The sequence below is a fragment of the Polyodon spathula genome, chromosome 6 (genome assembly GCF_017654505.1).
Source record: "Polyodon spathula isolate WHYD16114869_AA chromosome 6, ASM1765450v1, whole genome shotgun sequence".
In the NCBI taxonomy this organism is placed as follows: Eukaryota; Metazoa; Chordata; class Actinopteri; order Acipenseriformes; family Polyodontidae; genus Polyodon; species Polyodon spathula.
In genome coordinates this window covers 66,887,408-66,910,507 of record NC_054539.1, presented here as the reverse complement: position 1 = coordinate 66,910,507, position 23,100 = coordinate 66,887,408, and the positions used below count along the sequence as shown (strand labels likewise).

The 23,100-nt window shown below is 36.9% G+C and overlaps 1 protein-coding gene across 1 annotated transcript; it reads left to right on the top strand.

The window, feature by feature from the left end:
• The first annotated feature begins 5,365 nt into the window (after positions 1–5,365).
• On the top strand, positions 5,366–17,018 carry LOC121317732 (opsin-5-like). Its single transcript, XM_041253878.1, has 6 exons — positions 5,366–5,571; positions 9,363–9,482; positions 14,745–14,915; positions 15,466–15,800; positions 16,009–16,250; positions 16,943–17,018. Exons 1-6 carry the CDS (start codon positions 5,433–5,435, stop codon positions 17,016–17,018), a joined length of 1,083 nt encoding a protein of 360 aa, XP_041109812.1. The 5' UTR covers positions 5,366–5,432.
• Positions 17,019–23,100: the final 6,082 nt, after the last annotated feature.

The window sequence follows — 23,100 nt, the reverse complement described above, 5'->3', positions numbered from 1 at the left end:
AGGAAAATATGTTTTTAACTGACCACAACATTCTGAACAGCTCTGGTCTGCCTGGTTTTTGTCTTAGTATTTTTAAAATGTGGAAGACTCTGAGAGTGAAGAGAGAAGAGGAGGAGATGACAGGGCAGAAACTGATGCAGGAACCTTTTAACCTTTCTTTAACTCTCTGTTCCCAACACCGCGACTCCAGTCAGAGACTTTGTGTGCCAGTTTTGGAAGGGCAGGAGTGACCAGACTGGCCCATTTGACGTCATCTGGGAATTCTCGCTGGCTCAGTGCTGCTGAATTGGGTAGCTGACTGGGCTGGCGCAGCGAGAGACAGGTTGAAAAGTTGCTGGCTGGTGTCAGGAGCTGTCTCTCTCCGGGGCTAAGAGAAGTCCTGAGGGGGGGAGATGGCGAAAGGACTTCCCAGTGTTACTTGTGTCTCCCCAAGTAGGTGAGGAAGAAGAGGAGGAACAGCAATATAGCAAACTCTTACAAATTCACAAAGTTTGTAGCAGAGTCTTCCACTGCTTAGACAGCAAACAGCTGTAGGTTTTTAGTGTTAAATATGTTTTATAAAGATCTAAAAGGAATGGTGGACTTCAAGTGGAGGGACAGTCTCTCTGCGAAGGTATAAGCCACCTCTAGACAAGAGAACTGGGGATTTGCCGTGGAGGCTTCTCCACTGCATTTTAGCAACGGAGAGGTTCCTGCACAGAGTAGACCCGAATATCAGCTCTGTGTGCAGTTTCAGTGGGCAGGAGGAGACTGTTTCACACATACAGTGAGTGTGTGAGACTGCAGCCTCTGTTTCAGCTCCTCACAGAGTTACTGCAGGGGCTGGGGGCCGCTTTCAGTAAACAGCTTTTTATTTTTGGAACCCCTTATAGTTTTAAAAAAAAAGGAAACGTGTTTTAATTAATTTTATTATAGGCCAGGCTAAACTGGCCATTTTAAAGAGTAGAAAGAGCCGTCTATCTGGTACAGGGATAGCTGATGTGGTCAGGCTGTTCAGGGTGCTGGTGGTCAGCAGACTAAAGGTGGATTTCTCCTATTTTAGCCTGGTTAATGATCTCTGGGGCTTTCAGAGGAGGTGGTGTATGGGAGACATACTGTGCTCTGTAGATGAGGAGAGGGAGCTCACTGTGCTGCTGTGAAAAAAAACAAAACTTTTTAACTGATTTAACAAAGGTACAGTGTATTATTTTTTAATTGTGTTTTCTTTTACAATAGATGCTAAGTTAGTTCCATTGACCCCACACTCAGCACAAATCTAAATCCGGACTTTCGTTTTTGTATGTTTAATTATTTGTAATGTAATAATTATACAGAATAAAGGACTTTCAAAAGTCAAAAAGTCTCTCTCTCTCTGCCGCACGCAAGCTCTCCTCACAGAGATGCTTAAGCATTATTTAGCTGCAGCTGACAGCAAAAGTTACAAAACAAAAGAAGATACATGTCCAGTTGTTATGTTTAGTTGGAAAAATATTAACAGAAAAATTAAAATATTTAGATTTGAATAATCAGATTATCAACTGGATTTACACACAAGATGAAAAGAGAAATATTTATCTATTAAAAAGTATAATACATCACTTTATACTCATTCATGTTAATTTACATTTTAATGTTTTCTTGTTAAACTACATTAGCAGCCAGCGCTATAATCACAAATGCATTTGCATTATCTGCCAATGCCACAGCCCGTCTGTTTTTTTTCGGTGTTTAGAAGAGATCAAAACTTTTGGTAAATCTGACTGTGAAAATAGTTCTTTACTCCAAAAGGACATCACAAATCATTTCCATTTTTCTGACTTTTATAGTCAACGACATGCAAATTAGACAAATGAGTGATTTTAGCGAATTTTTGGATTGTGGAAAACAGTCGCTTTTTGGTGTGAAATGATGTCACTTGAAACAGACACTTTGATGAATAGGGATCACTGACCCTTTAACATGGTGGAAGACAAATCAGGAAAGACTCCACTCCTTACCTGTCAAAACTAGCAAGAGCTTTATATGCAATACCAACAATATCAACTCCCTCTGAGCGTTTGTTTTCAGTAGCTTAGTCTCAAGGAAGAAATCAATCCCCAGAACATACTGATATGCTCGAAGAGACAAAATATAATTCATGTCTTTAATAATTATTTAGGGCTATTAAGATTTGACAGTACATCCCACTGCAAAATGTAATTTTCATTGTAAAAATAATTATCAAAAATCAATAATTAACATATAGTAGTTTGTCTTAAGTGGTCAATTTAAAAATGAACAGTTTCTTCTTCTAGAATTATAAATTTGTGGTATGTTTAATGATCTCAGTGCATTATTTAGCTGCTATCACTTTAGCAGTTTTTTTTCAGAATGATACTATGCTGAGTATTCCTTATTTAATACTTCCTTTTAGATACTTTAGCTATTTTTTTGTTGCTGATAACTTGTTCAACTTGCTAGCTATTGAGTTAGGTGTTGGTATTTGTCACAATAATCGATTACATTAATAATAGTTTCATGCACCACTATACTGTCCGGTAACTTGTTAATAAAACAAAAATGCAAAAGCTTACAATGATAATTCCTGTTGACATGTAGTGCATGGAGAAGGGATAATAATTTGATGTATGATTTAAGACGATCCGAGTATTTCCACAGATAAGTGTGAACAGCAAGCACATTGATACATTGTTTCAATCTAAATGAACCAGACAGAGTCTGTCTGAAACTGACCCACTGTGAATGCAATAAAGGTATCCTGACTCAAACAAATCATTAATAAATATGGTAGCATTAAGAATATCTAAAGTGAACTAAATGAAAGCACGGAATTGCCCGAGTTGAACACAAACGTCTTTCGTACCAAAATAAAGATACCTTTTACAGGAGCATTTAGAAGAGACCTGGTATGAACTAGGAGTGAAGTGACATGTTTTATTTCCTTAAAAAGTTAAGCACTATGTGACAGGCTGGCGAGTGGATAGAGGCCCAGAGACAGACTGCAGTTCAAAAAAATAATACTTTAATTTTAAATAAATGCAAAATAAAAGTGCACAAGGGTGAAAACAAAGATTTAAACACAAATAACAAAACTTACAAAAATTAAGGTTTCCAGGCTGGGCGATGCCGTCACTGGATGAGAAAATACACCAACCACCAACTTGTTCCTCAGCTCCCTTCTCTCCCTAATGGGAAGCTGAGGCCTCCTTTTATGTCAGGTGGCTGGGTGCTGATTGATCATTAATTATGCTAATCAACCCCAGCCACCTGAACACAATACACCCAGGCAGGTAGGTGAATTTAACCCCATCCCTGCCAATTTATAAAGGGCAGAGCTCTGCTCTGCCACACACTGATTTAAAGAAAATCCTCCTGAAATTCATACAGACACAGAAGGGACACTGCTTATCACCTTCACTTCAAAGGAGGTGTCAAATCTGATAGAACCTAGCCAATCAGGAACTTCCTCTAGCCTCTGTTCCAAAGTCCCATAAAACTATAGTTTGCAGACAACAAAAACAAACAAAAAAATTAAAAAAGCTGCTTTACATTAAAGCATGTTTTTGCTGTAGGTAGCAATAAGAAAATATAGGCTGCCAGTAGATGGATAATAAAAAGGTAAATTGATAATTTAATTCTGATTAGTAAACGGCTAACAAAAAAACTATTCAAATGTGCACGTTTGGTATTTTTGAATTTGGGACACTCAGAGCAATTCAAGACTAATGTATTTTTACCAGTGGAACTAAAGTTGTCAATGTCAAGTCACATGATAAGCTAAATCACTTAAACCTGCTTCACCATTGGATGACACCCTTATGACTAATCGGTCTCAGTCGGTCTTGGTCAGCAACCGCCGCACACAGACAGACTGATCATCTGAACGAAACTGCGACTGAAAAAGATTCAACATGTTCAGTCGTCAAATCTGAAGACATGTTGACTGAAATCTGGATAGTCTTGGTTTTAAGGGCACGCACACTGCTACAATTCATCCATCTCTGTACAGCCAGTTGAGATGACATGAGATGAGTCGGGACGGCTTGAGTTGGGCTGTGTGCGACGGCCTTTACAGTCTCATGCGAAGTGATCACGAAGGATTTATTTACTATAATGAATACTAATTGTTAAATTGGATAATAATTAGAATATATAGCTATATACCAAGACCCCCCCTTACATTCCTCACCAAGAAAATCTTTGAAGAACATAATAATGGAGTGATTATGCAAATCTGGAAAACATAACTTTAAAAAAAAAAAAGAAATGCAAACTCAATTTTCATTGAAACTATATATTTTAAAAAATAAGTGAGTCCTTTTCTCACTCAATAAATAATGCTGGAATTTGGAATATGTTTATAAATCGCTGCTTGTGGGTGAAACATTGGGCCCTTTTCAAAGGGTATCATGTAATGTCTGTGATTACATTGAACATTCTTTTCCTAAGGTAAGGTGTCACTTCACTGTTGTCGCCACTTTTTTGGACGTGCCTGATAACAAGGGCTGTGTCAATGCTACAGATCGTTGACTTTGACAGAGGGACAGAGAGTCTTTCAACAGCTGTATTCTAGGATTCTCTCAAAATCCATTAGAGGATGTCCAGAAAAAAGTAACCATTTCCGAGCCACATTGTTTTTAACATCTGGATAAATAAATCTTTTCTCATTTCCATTTTACTTTATTTTCACAATCCATTTGATTTGACAGGACATATCCCCTTCTACCCGGGGATGCTTTGTTTTTGTTCTCAAAAAACTCCTCCAATTTTTTATTTTATTTTATCATCATTCTAGGAAGATTATAACAGCACATATTAGTATTAATTTTGCTTCAGAATGTCTTAACTTCATGTTCCATAAGAAAAGTTTCATAATGTATTGCACCCACAAATAATGGATGGAAGTGAAAACTGGATTGTTTTCGTAACATGCTAATTCCTTCTAACAACCAGGGTAGTAAAGACACAGTACATACACAATAGTTTGTTGGCATAAGAAAACAAAGACAGCAGATGTACCATAACATTCTGGAAAATTCCTACAGTTAAACATAGATCTCTTGGCTTGTTTTCTTTTTATTCCTCATGTTATTTTTACTCTGGTTGTCTAACCCAATTTCAATGTCGCCTCACCTCTGCAACCCACTTACCGTTACCACTGTCAAGACAATCACTTCTTTCCCCCACCAAACCAAGCACAGAATGAACAAACAGGAATGCATGGACATAGCACTGAGATAATATGTGTTACAGGTTCAAAAGTGGTGTGCACTTTCCACGTTTCATTTTGAAAACCAAAATTGGGAAGACTTTAACAGTAAATGGCAATATACCACAGGTTTGATTTCTGGCATTATTTTATCAGCTATAGTATTTTATTCATGCTGAAAAACTCTTTGCTTTTGAAAGTATATTAATGCAAACTAACTTTTTGTCCAGACAGCTATTTGTACATGAGCATGGAGCTGACTGATAACGGCACATCATCCCACAATAATTACGTTCCTCATTATCTTCCAAAGGATGACCCATTTGCCTCCAAGCTATCGAGAGGAGCTGATGTTGCAGCTGCTTTCTACATCATTATTATAGGTAAGTTGTGAATACTTTGTTTTGCCAATATCTTCCTTTTTTCTTCTGGTGCTTTGTACAGACAACCTGCATCCATTTATTCCATGAAGCTGTGTAATCGATCAGACCTGAAAAAGTAAAAATGAGTTGTCTTTCACATTTGGTAAAAAGATTCCGGGCCAGTTGTGCAAATCTGTGCCGACAGAAACCAAGATCATAGCCATGACATCATCATAATGGGAACCATTTAACACTGTAGAAATAATTTTAACTGTGCATTCCTGTCAATACTTCATCTAGCTGTTGCGCAGCATAACAGTTTCAATTGAAATACAAATGCGTTGTTAGCAACATACAGTGTGCATCCCCAATCATAGCTAAAGAAATAGCAAATTAATGCAGTATTGTACGAAATCAAGTTAATTTATCAGTATAGGAACATTATCTTGCCATGTCCATTTATGAGCTAAAATAAATGGCTCCTAATTGAGCAGTACTGTAGAATACTGTTGTGTTTTACCCATTTCTTTTCAAACCCATTAAGATATGTGGTACATAAAAGGTCGTATTTTTATCATTAAACTGGCATAGACCCTCGGGATGGTCTGCTACTTGTTACTCTTGCTCAGAATTGCTTTTTTGTCAGGTATTCAATATATTGATTCATTAATATGTTGATTTCAAAACAAGAAAAGGTGTCCTTCCCTTAGTTTATAATTGAGTACCAATCAGTGGCAAATAACCTCCACATGGGTATTTTAAGATTCGATTGGAAGATTATTTTCCTGTGATCTGGTGCACCAACATGTTTACTACCGTGCTGGTGTATCAAAGCTGTTCTGAATAGAAACTGTTACTGTAGACCAAGAAAGCCTCAAAGACCTAATTTGTGTAGATCTTAAAATGATTTTACAAAAAATGCAATGCTTCACGGCCCGCAAGCTATTCAATTCAATTCATAGGGTCAATAGCCATCTACAACACTTGGGGCATTTATCCCTCAAAGCTTGACATTTCTGAAAATTAAGAGTATCATGAAGGTTGAAGTGCAAGAGAGTTCAGAACAGAGTTGAATATACAGTACTTGGTCTTTAGCAGAATACACATGTTGAACCATGATGGCACTGCTGTCATTTGTTCTCATCATTTCCAGAGTTCTGTTTTTGGTGTGTGTGTGTGTGTATTTTGAAACATGGAGTAGGCTTGACATTCCCTGCGGTGTGTTCAGATATCCCCCAGATTATTTCTGACAAATCAAAACGGTCAGTCATGTATTTGTACTTCCAGGAACCTTTAAACTGTGAAGAATTTATTTTTATGCTGTCTTTTTGTTGTAGTAATATTGGGCAGGATTTTCAAAAGTTTGTAAATGATGGTAAATCCAGTGTTAATCAACAAATCTGTGTGTAGCATTGGTTTTGGCATTTCAAGCCGCATTTGGCATTTTCTGTTTTTTCTTTTCTTTGCGTGGGAATTTAAAAGCAAATCCATGTTAATTGTCACCATTAAACAGGAACTAATTTGCTCTTGGAAAAAGAGGGTTTTAATTAATGAAACAGTATATAACTCACCTTGAAACAGAAATTTTACAGACTGGCAGAAGAGAGAGAGAGAGAGAGAGAGAGAGAGAGAGAGAGAGAGAGAGAGAGAGAATGTACAGGACCATAGTTAATTTCAACAGACAACCTAGATAATTAAATATTTGTAGTTATGAAAATATTTTTGTCTTTTCTATACTTGTGGTTATGAATGAGATTTATTCACTTGTTTTAATCATTTGTAACCTTACCATTATTTGCAGAAAATTACTACCAAGAAATTATCAATGCAAATGTAGCCTATTTGAATTCTGCATACCTACATTTGAGTCCTGCGCAGGTCCTGACCCGGACCCGTTATTACAGTACCCGACCCGAACCCACAACCCGCTGCAGCACCGTCTTCTTACCCGCGACCCGACCCGCTTTAATAACACCTGCAACCCGACCCAAACCATAGATTGAGTTTATACAATAGGCTATACAGCATTGTAACTTTCTCTAGCGGTCTGGATATGTTTTAGCATTGTAACATTATTAACTCTATCTACTTACTTTACTATAAAATACCTGTGTATTCCTTTCGTGCCACCAGTTGAAAGGGAGCTACACCTGTGCTTTCACAAAGATGATGTACCAGTTTTATGGCTGTCGTTCACAAAAACATGACGACAGGTTTTATAAGCAACGGATCCAGTCACATGTTTATTATTTTAATTCGCTAGGATTCCAAAATAATTCCACACTTCTGATTTACCCCTCGAACTACATGATATAAACCATCGTTCACAAACATTTGTAATATCACCAAGCAGATGTGATAAAAAGATTTTGCGATGGACCAAACAAGCGAGAACAACACTGCTTAGTCAGCTGATTACTCTCTAATTGCCTTCTGCTTTAGTGCAGGAAATACCAGTACATTTACCTTCTAATACGTTATTTGGTAAAGGGTTACAGACGATTATGCTGAAAGATCAGAAAACGTTTTTGGTGATTCAAATTCAGACAAAAAAAAAATGTTGACCCGCACCCGAAGTACAAACCGCGAAAAAGTTCACATTCCGACCCGAACCTGACCCGCTTTTGCAGGTCACCCGCGGGTACCCAACCCGATGCAGGACTCTAACGTACATTATATGACAGCTGACCTCTACTGTAGATTTTATTTTAATTACACAACTTACATTTTGGTATAGAAAACAGCATATTAGATATTACAGTTAAGTTTTCTTAGGTGATTGCGGCTTTGCAATGCGACCTTAGCTTTTAACACGTGTCTTCTAATAGAATAGGTTACAGAATAGGTGTACAAAGGGCACGCAGCGATGCATTAGGAATGTGATCGAAATCGTCGACATGGAATTTGCCTAAACGTATTTAATGTTGTCAGACTCCCCCCACACTTTATGTACAATGTACATTTTCACCTTCACACGTTTGTATGCATATAAAATGTTCTTATAATACTGTAAGTGTTCGGTGGCGACTTTTAATCATGTTGAGTTTATTTATCATGGAGGCGAGCAAAAAGACTGTTGCATGATCTTGGTTAGCGGTTTGTAAATAACTTCTTCCATTTCTTTGAGTACTATTGGGAGGATCTCGTCCAGCCCAGGGGGTTTGTTTATTTTAAGAGCTCCTAGTCCCTTTAACACTTCTGCCTCTGTTATGCTAAAGTTATTTAAAACTGGATAGGAACAGGTTGACATGTGGGACATGTTGTCCGCATCCTCCTTTGTAAAAACCTGCGAAAAGTAATCATTTAATATATTTGCTATTTTTTTGCTTTTCATCTATGGTTTTGTCATTTGTTTCTCTGGACATTTGACTTCCTCCTTGAATGTTCTTTTGCTGTTGTAATATTGGAAAAACTTTTTGGAATTGGTTTTAACCCCCTTGGCAATGTTAATTTCTATCTGTCTTTTGGCCTTTCTAACTTCCTTTTTGACTGCGTTTGCAGTTCCAAGTACTCTTTCTGTGTACTTTGTTCTGTGTAAAGTGCCTTTTTTCTCTGAATATATAATATATTTTTTAATTGATCTATTAAACCATTTTGGCCATTTGTGATTTTGGTTTGTCTACTTTTGGGATGTAATAGTTTTACATTCCATTGTATAGAAATGGCTTTCTACTGAACATTCACAAGAAAACAGGTTGTCAGTGACATTGAGCCATCTGTTGACGTCTATTGTGAAAGAAGGGCTGTAGACATTTCAAGTGTGTGTTTTTCCTGTGATTACACGTATTGATTTTTCCCCCTTTCTTTTGTAGGGATCTTGTCAGTTGTTGGGAATGGTTATGTCATTGTCATGTCCTGGAAACGGAAGACAAAGTTAAAGCCGCCAGAGCTCATGACAGTGAATTTAGCCGTCTTTGATTTAGGGATTTCAGGTAACTATTATCTGCACACATTTTTTTTTACATAGCTGAAGTCACATTTCCTTGGTTGTCTCAATCGCTTCAAGTATTCAGAGTTTCTGAAATGCAGCGATGTGTCTTCATTTATTGTATTTTGCTTATTTTACAAGAACAGGGTGATTTTTACTCTTTGATTGCTTATTTCTCCTAATCTATAAACATTGTTATTTAAAAATAAAAATAGGGTGAGGGGAGTGGTGTTTATTTTACGGTAAAAGTCTGAACATTGGCAAATCTGAAGATTTACTGGTAAATCTCAACATTTACCGAAGCATTAAATGTCTGCAATAAACATAATAACACTTTACTTTGGACATTTACTGGTAAATCTCAAGAATAACCAAGTGTCTTTGGCTGATGACCGGATGTCTCACTTTTAGAAGCTTTAGATGTCCTGTTGTAAAGCTTTAGAAGTCCTGTGTAACTCCAAGTGCCACAAGACCATGCTGCAATAAGTAAATATATCTATTCAGTTGGTCTTTGTGATGTTTGTCATAGCCAAAGTGTGATTTTCTTTGGAAAAAATGAAGTTCCTACATTTTTTAATTTACATTTAACAGAATGCTATTTTTCATCAAACTACTACATATTTGGAGTACAATATCCTTGTGAATTGTTTTGTACTCTCATTTACCAGAATGTTGGTTGTTCGATGTAAGTGGTAACGTGCATATTGACGCTAAACAACGCTTATTGAAGTGTTCGATCAGTGGAATAATTTTCTATGACAATGTAATTTAAAAGGCTTGGCTAATTTCATAGAACACCCATATCTTTCTGTCTAATTATTGAGAACTATTCGATTGCCTGGCCAGGAAGCTACCATGCAATTAAGTGTGGCAGACAGCACCTTTATTGCGCTGCAGTAGGTAGCCAATGCTACATATTATTTAAAATTTGAATGTTTTTGTGTTCCTCAGTAAAAGAGATGAGCGTGAATCTGATTTTAATGTTTTATTCTTTTATTTCTTTTTTACCAATCTTTTGGCTGACATCACCGTATAATAGATTTTTTTTTTTTTTTTTTGCTCCTGGGTAGTAAGTGTTATTTCCTAATTGCTTATGCCTGAAAAGTATAGAAAATGGCTATTATTCCCCACAAACTTTGCTTTTGTGACCAGGACAGTGATATTTCAAAAAATCACTATTTCCAGTGGGAAAACGGGCAAATGCGTGTCTTCTCGTTCACATAAAGTCAGAAAAAAACAATATATGAATCCAAATTAACATGTATTTATACTAAGGTAATACAAAAATGACTACAAAAGATTTAGAAGTGAGTAGTTTTTCGAGATTTACGATTATACTGTAAATACAGTAAATAATAGCCAATAATAGCCATTTTCTATACTTTTGAGGCATAAGCAATTAGGAAATAACACTTACTACCCAGGAACAAAAATTGTGTTACATAGTGTATTCAACAAATTAACAGTATCATCGCCATTGACCCTTTTTTGTCCCTTTAGCTAAAAACAACTTTTAGATTTCAAACTTTTGTTTTAACTTGGCATCTCAAATTGTTTAAGAGCTGAAAGTAATATAAAAGCCTTGATTGGCAAATGTTTTGTTTAATTATGCCAAGGAAATTCCTGAAAAATCTAATTTATTTTGAGTCCTGGCTCAAAGATTAATTTCGATTCAGAAACATTAGTTGTTCAACATTTGCGGAACTTAGCCCTGTTTTTCGGTCAGTAAGTAAATCCCCTGCTTTGGAGAACAGTCTTTCACTCTCCACTGAAGTTGCAGGCACACAAAGTGTCAGCTGTGCTAACAAAGGACTTGAGTCCAAAGGCTCTCTCTTCTCAGCTGTATACACCTTCAACTTATTGTCTAATGCAGATCCTGCAAAGTCATCATCATCATCTTCTGTGCTGCTGTCAGAAAGCTGGCAGCTGCTCTTACTGCCACATGGACGTGCTCTTTTGGATGAAACCGGATCCCTTTCAGGAGGTTCACATGCAACAAACAAACCTTTTAGAATAGCTTCTTTTTGCTGACTGTTGAAGGTCATTCTCGAAGCTTGATAACCTTTTTGAGATCTAACTCAAAAGGCAGTCATTCATCTTCGATCCAGGTTCAGACTTCACTTCAATTTTGCCAAGTGCTGTACGAATTCCAACCACTGTGGGCACAATGCGAGATGCTGTAGGATACTTTGCCCCAGAGAGAGTTGTGGTTGCTTCCTGAAATGGCTTCAGCATCTACGTCACTTCTTCTAGAAGCATCTTATCCTCAGCAGCAATGTTTAGTGATGGTCTCTTCAATTTCAAGGTTGCAATTTCTAACTGCTCCACTTGTTGGGTCCCCTTTTCAATCATTGTTTTCTCACCAATCATCTCGTGGCAGAACTTGCACTGTGTTTTACCCTGTTGTACATGTTGAAAACAACTGGCAACATCTTTATAATATTCCGCAGCTGTCTCTTCTTGCACCTCAGCCTTGTTGGTATTGGACAGTACTAAAGTGGTGCTTTTGAAAAGTTGAAAAACAAGTTTCTTCAGGTTATCATAAACAAGTAAGGTAATCATCAGACCCTGGTGTCTAGAAAATGTTAGATTAGATTGGCTGTGTATGGTAGAGGAGAATGTGTGCAGATACAAATTAGAGGGGAAGGACCAGTAGCATAGGCACCGAGAATTATTATTATTATTATTATTATTTATTATTATTTATTATGTACTTATTATATAGTTATTACTTATATATATATATAAAACTAGTACAGTACATAAGTGCATGTTCATGTATTTGTGTACATTTCACTTTTTAAGCTACCATATATATATCTTGCATGCATATATATATATATATATATATATATATATATATATATATATATATATATATATATATATATATATATATATATATAATCAGTGGCAAAAACTCCTAATTAAATCCATTTTGATTCCATGTTGTAACACAATAAAATGTGGAAAAGTCCAAGGGGGGTGAATACTTTTGAGAGTCACTGTGTGTGTGTGTGTGTGTGTGTGTGTGTGTGTGTGTGTGTGTGTGTGTGTGTGTGTGTGTGTGTATATATATATATATATATATATATATATATATATATATATATATATATATATACAGTGCCTTGCAAAAGTATTCAGACCCCTGACCAATTCTCTCATATTACTGAATTACAAATGGTACATTGAAATTTCGTTCTGTTCGATATTTTATTTTAAAACACTTAAACTCAAAATCAATTATTGTAAGGTGACATTGGTTTTATGCTGGGAAATATTTTTAAGAAAAATAAAAAACTGAAATATCTTGCTTGCATAAGTATTCAACCCCCACACATTAATATTTGGTAGAGCCACCTTTCGCTGCAATAACAGCTTTAAGTCTTTTGGGGTAAGTATGTACCAGCTTTGTACACAGTGTCGGAGTGATTTTGGCCCATTCTTCTTGGCAGATTTGCTCCAGGTTGTTCAGGTTGGTTGGACGACGCTTGTGGACCGCAATTTTCAAATAGTGCCACAGATTCTCAATGGGATTGAGATCAGGACTTTGGCTTGGCCACTGTAGGACATTCACCTTTTTGTTTTTGAGCCACTCCAATGTTGCTTTGGCCTTATGCTTGGGATCGTTGTCCTGCTAAAAGGTGAATTTCCTCCCAAGCTTCAATTTTTTAGCGGACTTAAGCAGATTCTCTTGCAGTATTTTGCTGTCTTTTGCTCCATCCATTCTTCCTTCAATTATAACAAGATGCCCAGTCCCTGCTGATGAGAAGCATCCCCACAGCATGATGCTGCTACCACCATACTTCACTGTAGGGATGGTGTGTCTTGAGGCTTGGGCAGTGTTAGGTTTGCGCCACACATAACGCTTTGAGTTTTGGCCAAAAAGCTCTATTTTGGTCTCATCTGACCACAAAACCTTTTTCCACATCGCAGCTGGGTCACTCTCATGCTTTCTGGCAAACTCCAGACGTGCTTTCAGATGGTACTTTTTGAGTAACGGCTTCATTCTTGCCACCCTCCCATACAGGCCAGTGTTATGCAGAGCTCTTGATATGGTTGACTGGCGCACCATTACTCCACTTCCAGACAATGAACTCTGTAGCTCCTTCAAAGTGATTGTTGGCCCCTCTGTGGCTTCTCTCACAAGTCTCCTTCTTGTTTGAGAGCTGAGATTTGAGGGACGGCCTTTTCTTGGCAGTGCCTGGGTGGTGTGATGCAGCTTCCACGTCCTGATTATTGATCCAACTGTGCTCACTGGGATATCCAAACACCTGGATATTATTTTGTATCCTTTCCCTAATCTATGTTTTTGTATTACTTTATCTCTAACTTCTGTAGAATGCTCTTTGGTCTTCATTTTCCTTCAGATTCACAGCCTTACCAATTATCCTTCAATAGTGGGGTTTTTATCCAGAAAATGTGACAGCAACTTGAATGGTTCACAGGTGGAGGCCAATGGTAAGGTACTTGTGTCCTTGTTAGGGCAATTTCTTTCATCGGTGCAAACTGGGAGCTTCCACAGCACAGGGGTTGAATACTTATGCAAGCAAGATATTTCAGTTTTTTATTTTTCTTAAAAATATTTCCCAACATAAAACCAATGTCACTTTACAATAATTGATTCTGAGTTTCAGTGTTTAAAAATAAAATATGAAACAGAACGAAATTTCAATGTACTATTTGTAATTCAGTAATGTGAGAGAATTGGTCAAGGGTCTGAATATTTTTGCAAGGCACTGTGTGTGTGTGTGTGTGTGTGTATTATTTCAGACGGCGTGTACTAGATCTAGAAGAACACAGATTTTCTTTCATCAAGCAGTAAAAGATAAATTACATAAGCAAATATTATATTTTACGAGGATACTAACATCCCATAAATCAATTTGATTGGTTGATACGAACAATCGACGTCCTTAGCAGGGATTAAGGCCTGTATTGATTAATAAGGTTTCATAAAATTTCCTAAAGCACTCGCTGACTAAACCAAAAGTCATTGCCTATGACCAGTAGTGGAAGTAGAATCTGTTATAGCACAATGCCTGGTTATTGCTTACATATATCCTTTCTTTACTTGATTAGAAATGTAATACTTTTCAGACGTAATTATTTTGTTTGCGTATGCATGAGACAGATGTTAAGCACTGACAGTTTCAAAGAATAATGTGGTATGTTCTTAATTAAGATGCAACAAGATGTTGATTAGCATGAATTATATACGAATTGAAGATAATTGTTTTAAGCTTTTTGTTCATTTTTGCAGTTACAGGCAAACCGTTCTTTACAGTGTCCTGTTTTGCACATCGCTGGATGTTCGGATGGGCAGGTTGTCGATGGTATGGATGGGCAGGGTTTTTCTTTGGCGTTGGAAGCTTAATTACGATGACTACAGTCAGTCTGGAGAGATACTTCAAAATCTGCCACTTAAGATATGGTAAGGACCTGATAGTCAACACTTTTACTGGGAATGCTCCCAGTTATACAGGGTTATTTTTAATGCTGGAAAAAGAATGGATCAACACTCAGGTGGTGGGAAATAAACCAGTTGCAACAGTTTAGTCCTTGATCTGTTTAGTGTGGTATTTACAATACAGTTATGATGTTTTTGGAGGTTTCTTTATGTGGAATGTAATATAAAGTGTTCCACAGTTATAATTTGATTGTCTGAATAATCTGATTATAGGAAAATGCCCTGCTCCAGTTATTTGGGATAAAAGTGTTTTTTCTATAATCAATTGAAAGGTTATGCATATTCTGTGTTTAGATAAACAGATCACTGAATGGATTGGGGTCATTCATGTTCTTGAGTAGCCATAGAAAAATAAACCGGGGGCGGGGTCCACATGTCAGGAATTAATGCATTTTAAATAATAGATAATTGTTTTAGCAGTTTTTTTTATTATTATTTGAATAAAGAAGCACAGTAGAAACACATCCATAAAGTTCATTCTCTGTTCTTTCCTTTCCTGAAATACTGCTTTTAGGTACCTGGTTTACAAGGCACCATGCTTTTGCCTGCTTGGGGTTCATCTGGTTTTATGCAGGATTTTGGGCCACCATGCCTTTAATAGGATGGGGAAACTATGCTCCTGAACCCTTTGGCACATCTTGCACTTTGGACTGGTGGCTTGCACAAGCATCAGTGGCTGGGCAGAGCTTTGTGTTGTCCATTCTGTTCTTCTGCCTCATATTTCCTACAGCAGTAATTGTGTTTTCATATGCACAAATCATTAAGAAAGTCAAAGCATCTGCAAATGAAGTTGCCCACTTTGACACCAGAAATCAGAACAATCATGCTCTGGAAATGAAACTAACCAAGGTAAGTGGGCCACTGTTTCTCCCTATTCTTTTTAATCTGTAGTAAATGTCAATTCAAATGAGTAGTATTGCCAAAAATGTACTGTCACCATTATGAATACAGTACTACAATTTAATTGCTGTAATATCAACGCATGTCCTGTTTATTATGTACGGATCGATCTTTACAGTTGTGTTTTAGTGTCTGCCATTTTCTGTTTATCCACCAGGTGGCAATGTTGATCTGTGCAGGATTCCTGATAGCCTGGATCCCCTATTCTGTTGTGTCAGTATGGTCTGCATTTGGACAGCCTGACTCTGTTCCTATTCCTGTGTCTGTGGTGCCCACCCTGCTGGCAAAATCAGCAGCTATGTACAACCCTATGATATACCAAGTTATTGATTGCAAAAGAGTCTGTGCTAAAGCAAGTTGTTTCCGAGCCATGAGAAAAAGGAGATTGTGCAAGTCCAGGTATTGTATGCCTATTTTCTTTTTTTCTTTTTTTTTCTAGTTAAAAAATAGTTTGATCTTGTGGTTTCACTCAGAAAACTGTTGGACCTTAGAATATTGACAACTGTTGTTTTCAATATAACAATATACAATTTTAGTCTGTGTCATCATTATCATTTAACTTGTTGTAAATACATTTTTCATGCTATTTGGAGTTAACAGGTTTACCACAGAACAGGACTATCTTATTAGCACTAGTGATACAAATTAGTACCGAAAGTCCAATCATTAGTTGCATTACTAGCTTTGAAAATCCACTGAAAAAACTAGTTGATGTTAGCATTATCCTTTTTAAAGATTTTAAATATGAATTTTCTTACCTCCTATTGCTCTAAGAACATTATCACTGGCCCTGTTTTATTATGTCAATTTGTTTCTTGTACTTTTTTGGGATACTAATACTAATTTTGGTTGTATTACTGAACTGGAAAAATATGAATATCAAGTAAATAAATAAACAAATTCATAAATAGAGCAAAGGCAGATGTGACTATTCTCAAAAAGGACAGTGATAGGGTTTATGTGAAGCCAACAAGCAAAATGAGGAAGAACTCAGGGTGCATCAGGGTACCGCGAGGGATGGTGAAAGAAGGTAATTCAGCGGGAAGTAGCCAAAATACTATGTTAAAATATTCTTTCCCTATTTTCCACAGGTTTTATTCAATAACTGCAGCTGGCAAAGGTGACCCAGCTATAGAAACTCACATAGAGTTAAAGGAAACTGACTAATTGATTGTGTTTGTTGAGGAACATTGGTCTGTGCTTGTGCTGTTGATCTGAAGTTGTTCTGGATGTATTACATAACACATTAAACATCAACTACAGCTTCTTTTCTGTAAGATACCAGCCACCAATATTCCATAGTACTCCGAGCAATATTGTTTTGCACCTGTATACCATCTTTGGTGACAGGTTACAGAACAAAATAATAATAATATTTGTCCTCTGTGGAGTATTCCACTAAACATGCATACTTTGAAAATATTTTTAACTTGAATCTTATATTTTATATTATGTAGTATATTAAACCACTTATTGTTTACCAAAGACAGTGTCCAGGTAAAATGTTGAAGGGATATTTATGAATATTCACAAAATCTCATTAATCATCCCTTATTCAATTTACGGCTCCAGCCACATTCTCACATGTTTCTGCAGGGAGGAATTTAACCCTCTCCTTGCCAACCCAGTATTGCACCTCACACACACACCTTATACCGGTCATGAGTCATTTACCTGAACAGATACAAAAACAAACATGTTTAGTAATGTTATTTGTATTATGGTCATGCTTTGTTATTATGCTTCAGTAATAAACCAAGCTTATGTTTGTATTTATAACACCACAAGTTTTTTTTTTAAGTTGGTGGGTTTACAATTTTTTTTGTGTGTGTGTACAAATAGTTATATATAATGTGTATATCCGTAATTATCTATTGGGGGGTATTGGGGGTATATTTTCTGTTATTTAAAGTGTTGATAGCTAGGTTTTCTCACTAAAAACTGGGGATGTATTAGAACCATGTAACTTAAATTTCTCCAAAAAGTGTGCAACTTAGACAAAACTTTGTTACAAATATGGTCTCTTTTCAGAAAATAATAAACGAAATAAGTCAATACTGACATTGTTTAAATCATTTAAATAGCATCCTGGGTATTTTTATAGTGAGAAATACAGACATTGGTTGATTTTTGACTTGCATAACCTTGAGTCCAATGTTAATTAATCTAAACATTGGTGGTTTTCTGATCCACGGATGTTTGGATCAGTTGAATAGACATACCCCCCTATGTGTCTTAACTGTAATATGTTACACTGTGTGTGTTGTGTGTATTTGTGTCTGTTCTTCTACAGTGTCCTGCTGTGTCACTGTGTGCAACCAAAGCAATTTAAATGTTTTCTAGTTTAACAGGTAAGGTTTGCTAAATAAAAGCAATAGTTTTTAGTCCTGCTGTCAGAAACAGGGAGTTTGTCTTAAGCTGTATTATATAACAGCATATCATTTATGAAGTTGTGGATTACAAAAAAAAAAAAAGAAAAAAAAAAAAAGTGCTGTAACTGATTATTTTACCAGTTTTCTACTGGGAAAATGCAAATTCAGAAAGATGCAATTCTGCAAAGCAGCACAGTAAGGAATCATTTAATTCTAACAACTGAATAAAGCCATATAACGTCATAACTTGTTGGAAGGTCAATGGAAATAGTGCTAATGAAAACAAATAAATGTACATTTGTAAGTTTGGTTTCAATTAGTGATTACACTTTCCTTCCTAACAGTGTTGCTCCCAAGTTTTCTATTGCCCTAAAATATACTCCCCACTCATACATAGGGGTTTTGTATCCAGTCATAGAAATGTTAATGTAACAGGTTGCTCACATTACGTTAAAATAGGCATGTTTGATTGTTGTTGTATATTCACTTTTTTAGTTATCCCTTTGCGCTACTATGTCGGACCAGAAAAGACTGTCAAAAAGTCATCAAGCACAGGTCTCTAGTTGTTTTATCTCTGGAAAAAGCTGAGAAAAGCTTTCAATGGCCAAGTGAGACCAATAAAAAACTAGAGAAGCCAAAAAAAAGAGGCAGATCTGAGCAATACGCATAGTCCCTTCACCACAGGCATAACACGGACATGAACAAACAAGACAGCTGCTTCTGCGTCTAGTGCTCAAAAAATATCAGACATTTGCCAAGCTTTTTGAGATGTTACGGTAATAAAATAATGACTTGGATCGCATTATTGAGGAGTTTTACATTTATATCATGGAATAAGTAACACATGGTGTGGCAGAGCAAAGCTCTGCCATTTAGAAATTGGCAGGGATGGGGTTAATTTCCCCTACCTGCCTGGGTTTTTTATGTTCAGGTGGCTGGGGTTGATTAGTTGATTAAATGATTAACTTAATTAACGATCAATCAGCGCCCAGCCACCTGACATAAAAGGAGGCCTCTGCTTCCCATTAGGGGGAAGGAGCTGAGGAAGCAGGTTGTTGGTTGTTGGTTGTTGGTTGTTGGTTGTTGGTTGTTGGTTGTTGGTTGTTGGTTGTTGGTTGTTGGTTGTTGGTTGTTGAATTTTTCTAAATCCAGTGAAGGCATTGCCCAGCCTGGAAACCTTTATTTTGTAATTTTTGCTTTTTGTCTTTCTTTTTGTTTTTCAATCCCTTTGTTTTAGCCCTTGTGCCCTTTTATTTTTGTGTTTATAATAAAAGTATATTTTTTTGAACTGCAGTCTGCCTCTGGGCCTCTGTCTACTCACCAGCCTGCCACACATGGGTGTCACGGGGGCATGGTGGATAGCGCTGCTGCCTCAGTGCCAAGGTCCTGGGTTTGATTCTGGCCTAGGGGTCTGCCTGTGTGGAGTTTGCATGTTCTCCCTCGTGTTCGTGTGGGTTTTCTCTGGGTACTCTGGTTTCCTCCCACAGTCCAAAGACATGCTGTTCTGGTGATTGGTCATTCTAAATTGCCCTGTGTGTGTGTGGTGGTGCCCTGCGATGGACTGGCGTCCCATCCAGGGTGTAGTCCCGCCTTGCACACTTTTGTCTGCCTGGTTAGACTCTGGCTCACCACGACCCTGTAAAGGATTAAGAGATTAATGATGATGGATGGAATAAGTAACACATGACATTTAGTTACTTTTGGCTAGTGGTTCCTTTCAATGGCTTGGACAATCAAGCACCACCATACATTCAAAGTGCGTAGAACGTGAGTAATGTATCATCTGTGTTTTACATTTAAAATCAATCTTTGAAAGTGTTTGGTCTTTATGATCAAGAAACCAAAAAGAGACTTGGCTAAGAGATTCATATTATTAGGCTTTATACCAAATTTAATGCAAATACATCAAAGTATTTGGTCTTTATTATCGAGAATCATGGCGGCAACAGTACGTTGATTTAAAAAAAAAAAACTGTTTTTAAACTGTTCTAAAAACTGACACATTTCTGAATAGTTCCCAGTATGTCCAAAAACGATTTTTACAAAGTAAGTAGGATAGGGCAGCTGATTAGATTGAATGCTGTTCTATAGTATATTTTTTATATAAAAGGATGTTGCTGTATTGGCTTTGGTGTAACTAATATGACAATCATGTCAAATATTTTTCAGCTTTTTTTTTTTTTTTTTTTTTTTAATAAACTTATGCATCACTGTGTTGTCTTTTGTACATTTAAAAGTTCAACTAAGCACATGTACTGTATACTGCTGCCATTACCCCTTGTGATTTATTTATGAAGCTTGTGTTGTTAAATATATACAGTTCAAAGAGAGTGCAATAAAGACTATTCCCACATAAGCTTGTGTATAATGTGTACAGGGTTTGACTACTTTATTTGTGAAGTAAGCAACACCATGAGGCGATGTCATGCAGAGCAGCTGAACAACACAATGTGTCATGTGATCACCAATCAATACTTCCAAACACTCAAGGAGGTAGTTGAAAAGCTGTACCGACCAGAACAGTTTGGAGTGTTCCGTAAAAAGTACTCTGGGTTTTGCCATTCTTAGTAGTTTTCCTTTCCTTAAACCAACACACCTATCTACAGAATATCTATTGCAAGTTTTACTATAGGTCATGTAACAAAATACTACATATCCCTTATGCTGTATTATACATGTGTTGAAGTACTTTTTAATCACCTATTTTTCCACCCAGTTTGAATTGTCAATCGCAACTTTTTACCCACTGCCCCCAGCCGAATGCAGATCTTCCAGAATCGCCCCTTTTTACCCACTGCCCCCAGCCGAATGCAGATCTTCCAGAATCGCCCCTTTTTACCCACTGCCCCCAGCCGAATGCAGATCTTCCAGAATCGCCCCTTTTTACCCACTGCCCCCAGCCGAATGCAGATCTTCCAGAATCGCCCCTTTTTACCCACTGCCCCCAGCCGAATGCAGATCTTCCAGAATCGCCCCTTTTTACCCACTGCCCCCAGCCGAATGCAGATCTTCCAGAATCGCCCCTTTTTACCCACTGCCCCCAGCCGAATGCAGATCTTCCAGAATCGCCCCTTTTTACCCACTGCCCCCAGCCGAATGCAGATCTTCCAGAATCGCCCCTTTTTACCCACTGCCCCCAGCCGAATGCAGATCTTCCAGAATCGCCCCTTTTTACCCACTGGCCCCAGCCGAATGAAATTTGATTTATCCATGGATTATGATGCTTGCAATATGTAAAATCAAAGCTTATATATATATATATATATATATATATATATATATATATATATATATATATATATATTTAGTGTATATATCATCATTTGGTATTTGTACTATTTATAGTATCAATGTACAATATATATATATATATATATATATATATATATCTATATATATATCTATTAAACAAGCTACTTAGTTATAATAATAATAATATTTATATAGTGCCTTTTATAGTGGACCACCATCATAAAGCACTTTACAAAGGTAGGTTGTGAACAGTGCATTATATGCAGAGTCACTTGCAATAGGACATTGATTTAATACCTTATCCACAGGAGGGAGCACAAGGAGGTTAAGTGATTTGCTCAGGGTCACACAGTGAGTCAGTCAGTGGTAGAGGTGGGATTTGAACCAGTAATTTTCCTGTTACAAGCGCTGGACTTTAACAGCTGGATCACACTGCCTCTTGCTTATACAACAGAACAACATGAACACATTACAAACATTTAGAAACAGACACGGGCAAAAGTCTTAACTAGATTTTAGAATGAACAGGCCCTTTACTTCTGCAATTACCACATTTACAAATTAGGTTTATGGAGAAAATTTAATTAGAAACAGAATTACATGGGAACTGGTTGTTATTATGACCTTCTAAATGGAAATTGGACCCATAATTTTGATCTGTGACAGGTTTCATCTAGATGTTAAACCACTTGTTTAGCACAAATCAAAAGCAATCAGTGTAATTCTTGTAGTTTAGCAGAGGCAATCCTCCCAGAAATACTTAGGGTCAGGTTTATGAAGTGTATAATCCATGTATGACATTTCAATCAATCAATCTTTATTTGATATAGCGCCCTTCACAATAAATTGTCACAGGGCGCTTCACAAAAGAACAAAACAGCAATTGTCTGGTGAGCGCAAAAAACAAGCAACAATAAATCTAAAAAGGCAAAACTATACAGGTAAAATTCAGTACAATATAAGGTAATAACATTTAAAAAATTTGCAGTAAATGTTTCAATGGGTATTGTAACATAAGAAGTACATTTCTTTTTTCATTGCATGCTACAATAATTGAGCAAGTTGTAGAGTGAAAAACAAATTGCTGCAATGCCTATCCATTCTCTGCACGGTGTGCGGGTCAGTCATGTGACCATGAGACTGATCATGACCCAAAAGGAGCACTGCATTGGCCTTTGTGTTGGTATTGGTTCACCTCATCGCACCATATCAACCTCTACTGGTCAGGCATCAGACAAGACTAGACTGAAGACTGAGACAACTCATCTTCAGTCTGGTGTTATTGCTGATCTAAGAACATTATATTTTTTTAACTCCTTTACTCCGGTCTATAGTTATAGTATTAGTGTAACCGAGGGTAAGTAAATGTACATTCACAACCGCAGGTAAGTTAAAGAGCCTAGTGCTGGTGTTGTTTTGTTTTATGCTTTCAGATGAAAAAATCACATTTCTTTTTTAAGTCAACTTTTAGGAATTTCACGTGCGCCTAAATTAAAAGGAACATTCAGACAAGCATTTTTTGTTTGTTTCATGCAGAAACTGTCATGGATATTTTCATCTGCGCTACTGGACAACACAGAAGGCTCTACCAATCAGACGTAACAAAAACTGTTGTGTGCTTATAT

What these genes read in the sequence shown, in the direction of transcription:
- LOC121317732 (XM_041253878.1), top strand. Translation starts at nt 5,433, where the DNA reads ATGAGCATGGAGCTGACTGATAACGGCACATCATCCCACAATAATTAC. An exon ending in TTTCTACATCATTATTATAG is followed by an intron (nt 5,572 to 9,362) that starts GTAAGTTGTGAA and finishes TTTCTTTTGTAG; the next exon opens with GGATCTTGTCAGTTGTTGGG. An exon ending in TGGAAATGAAACTAACCAAG is followed by an intron (nt 15,801 to 16,008) that starts GTAAGTGGGCCA and finishes TTTATCCACCAG; the next exon opens with GTGGCAATGTTGATCTGTGC.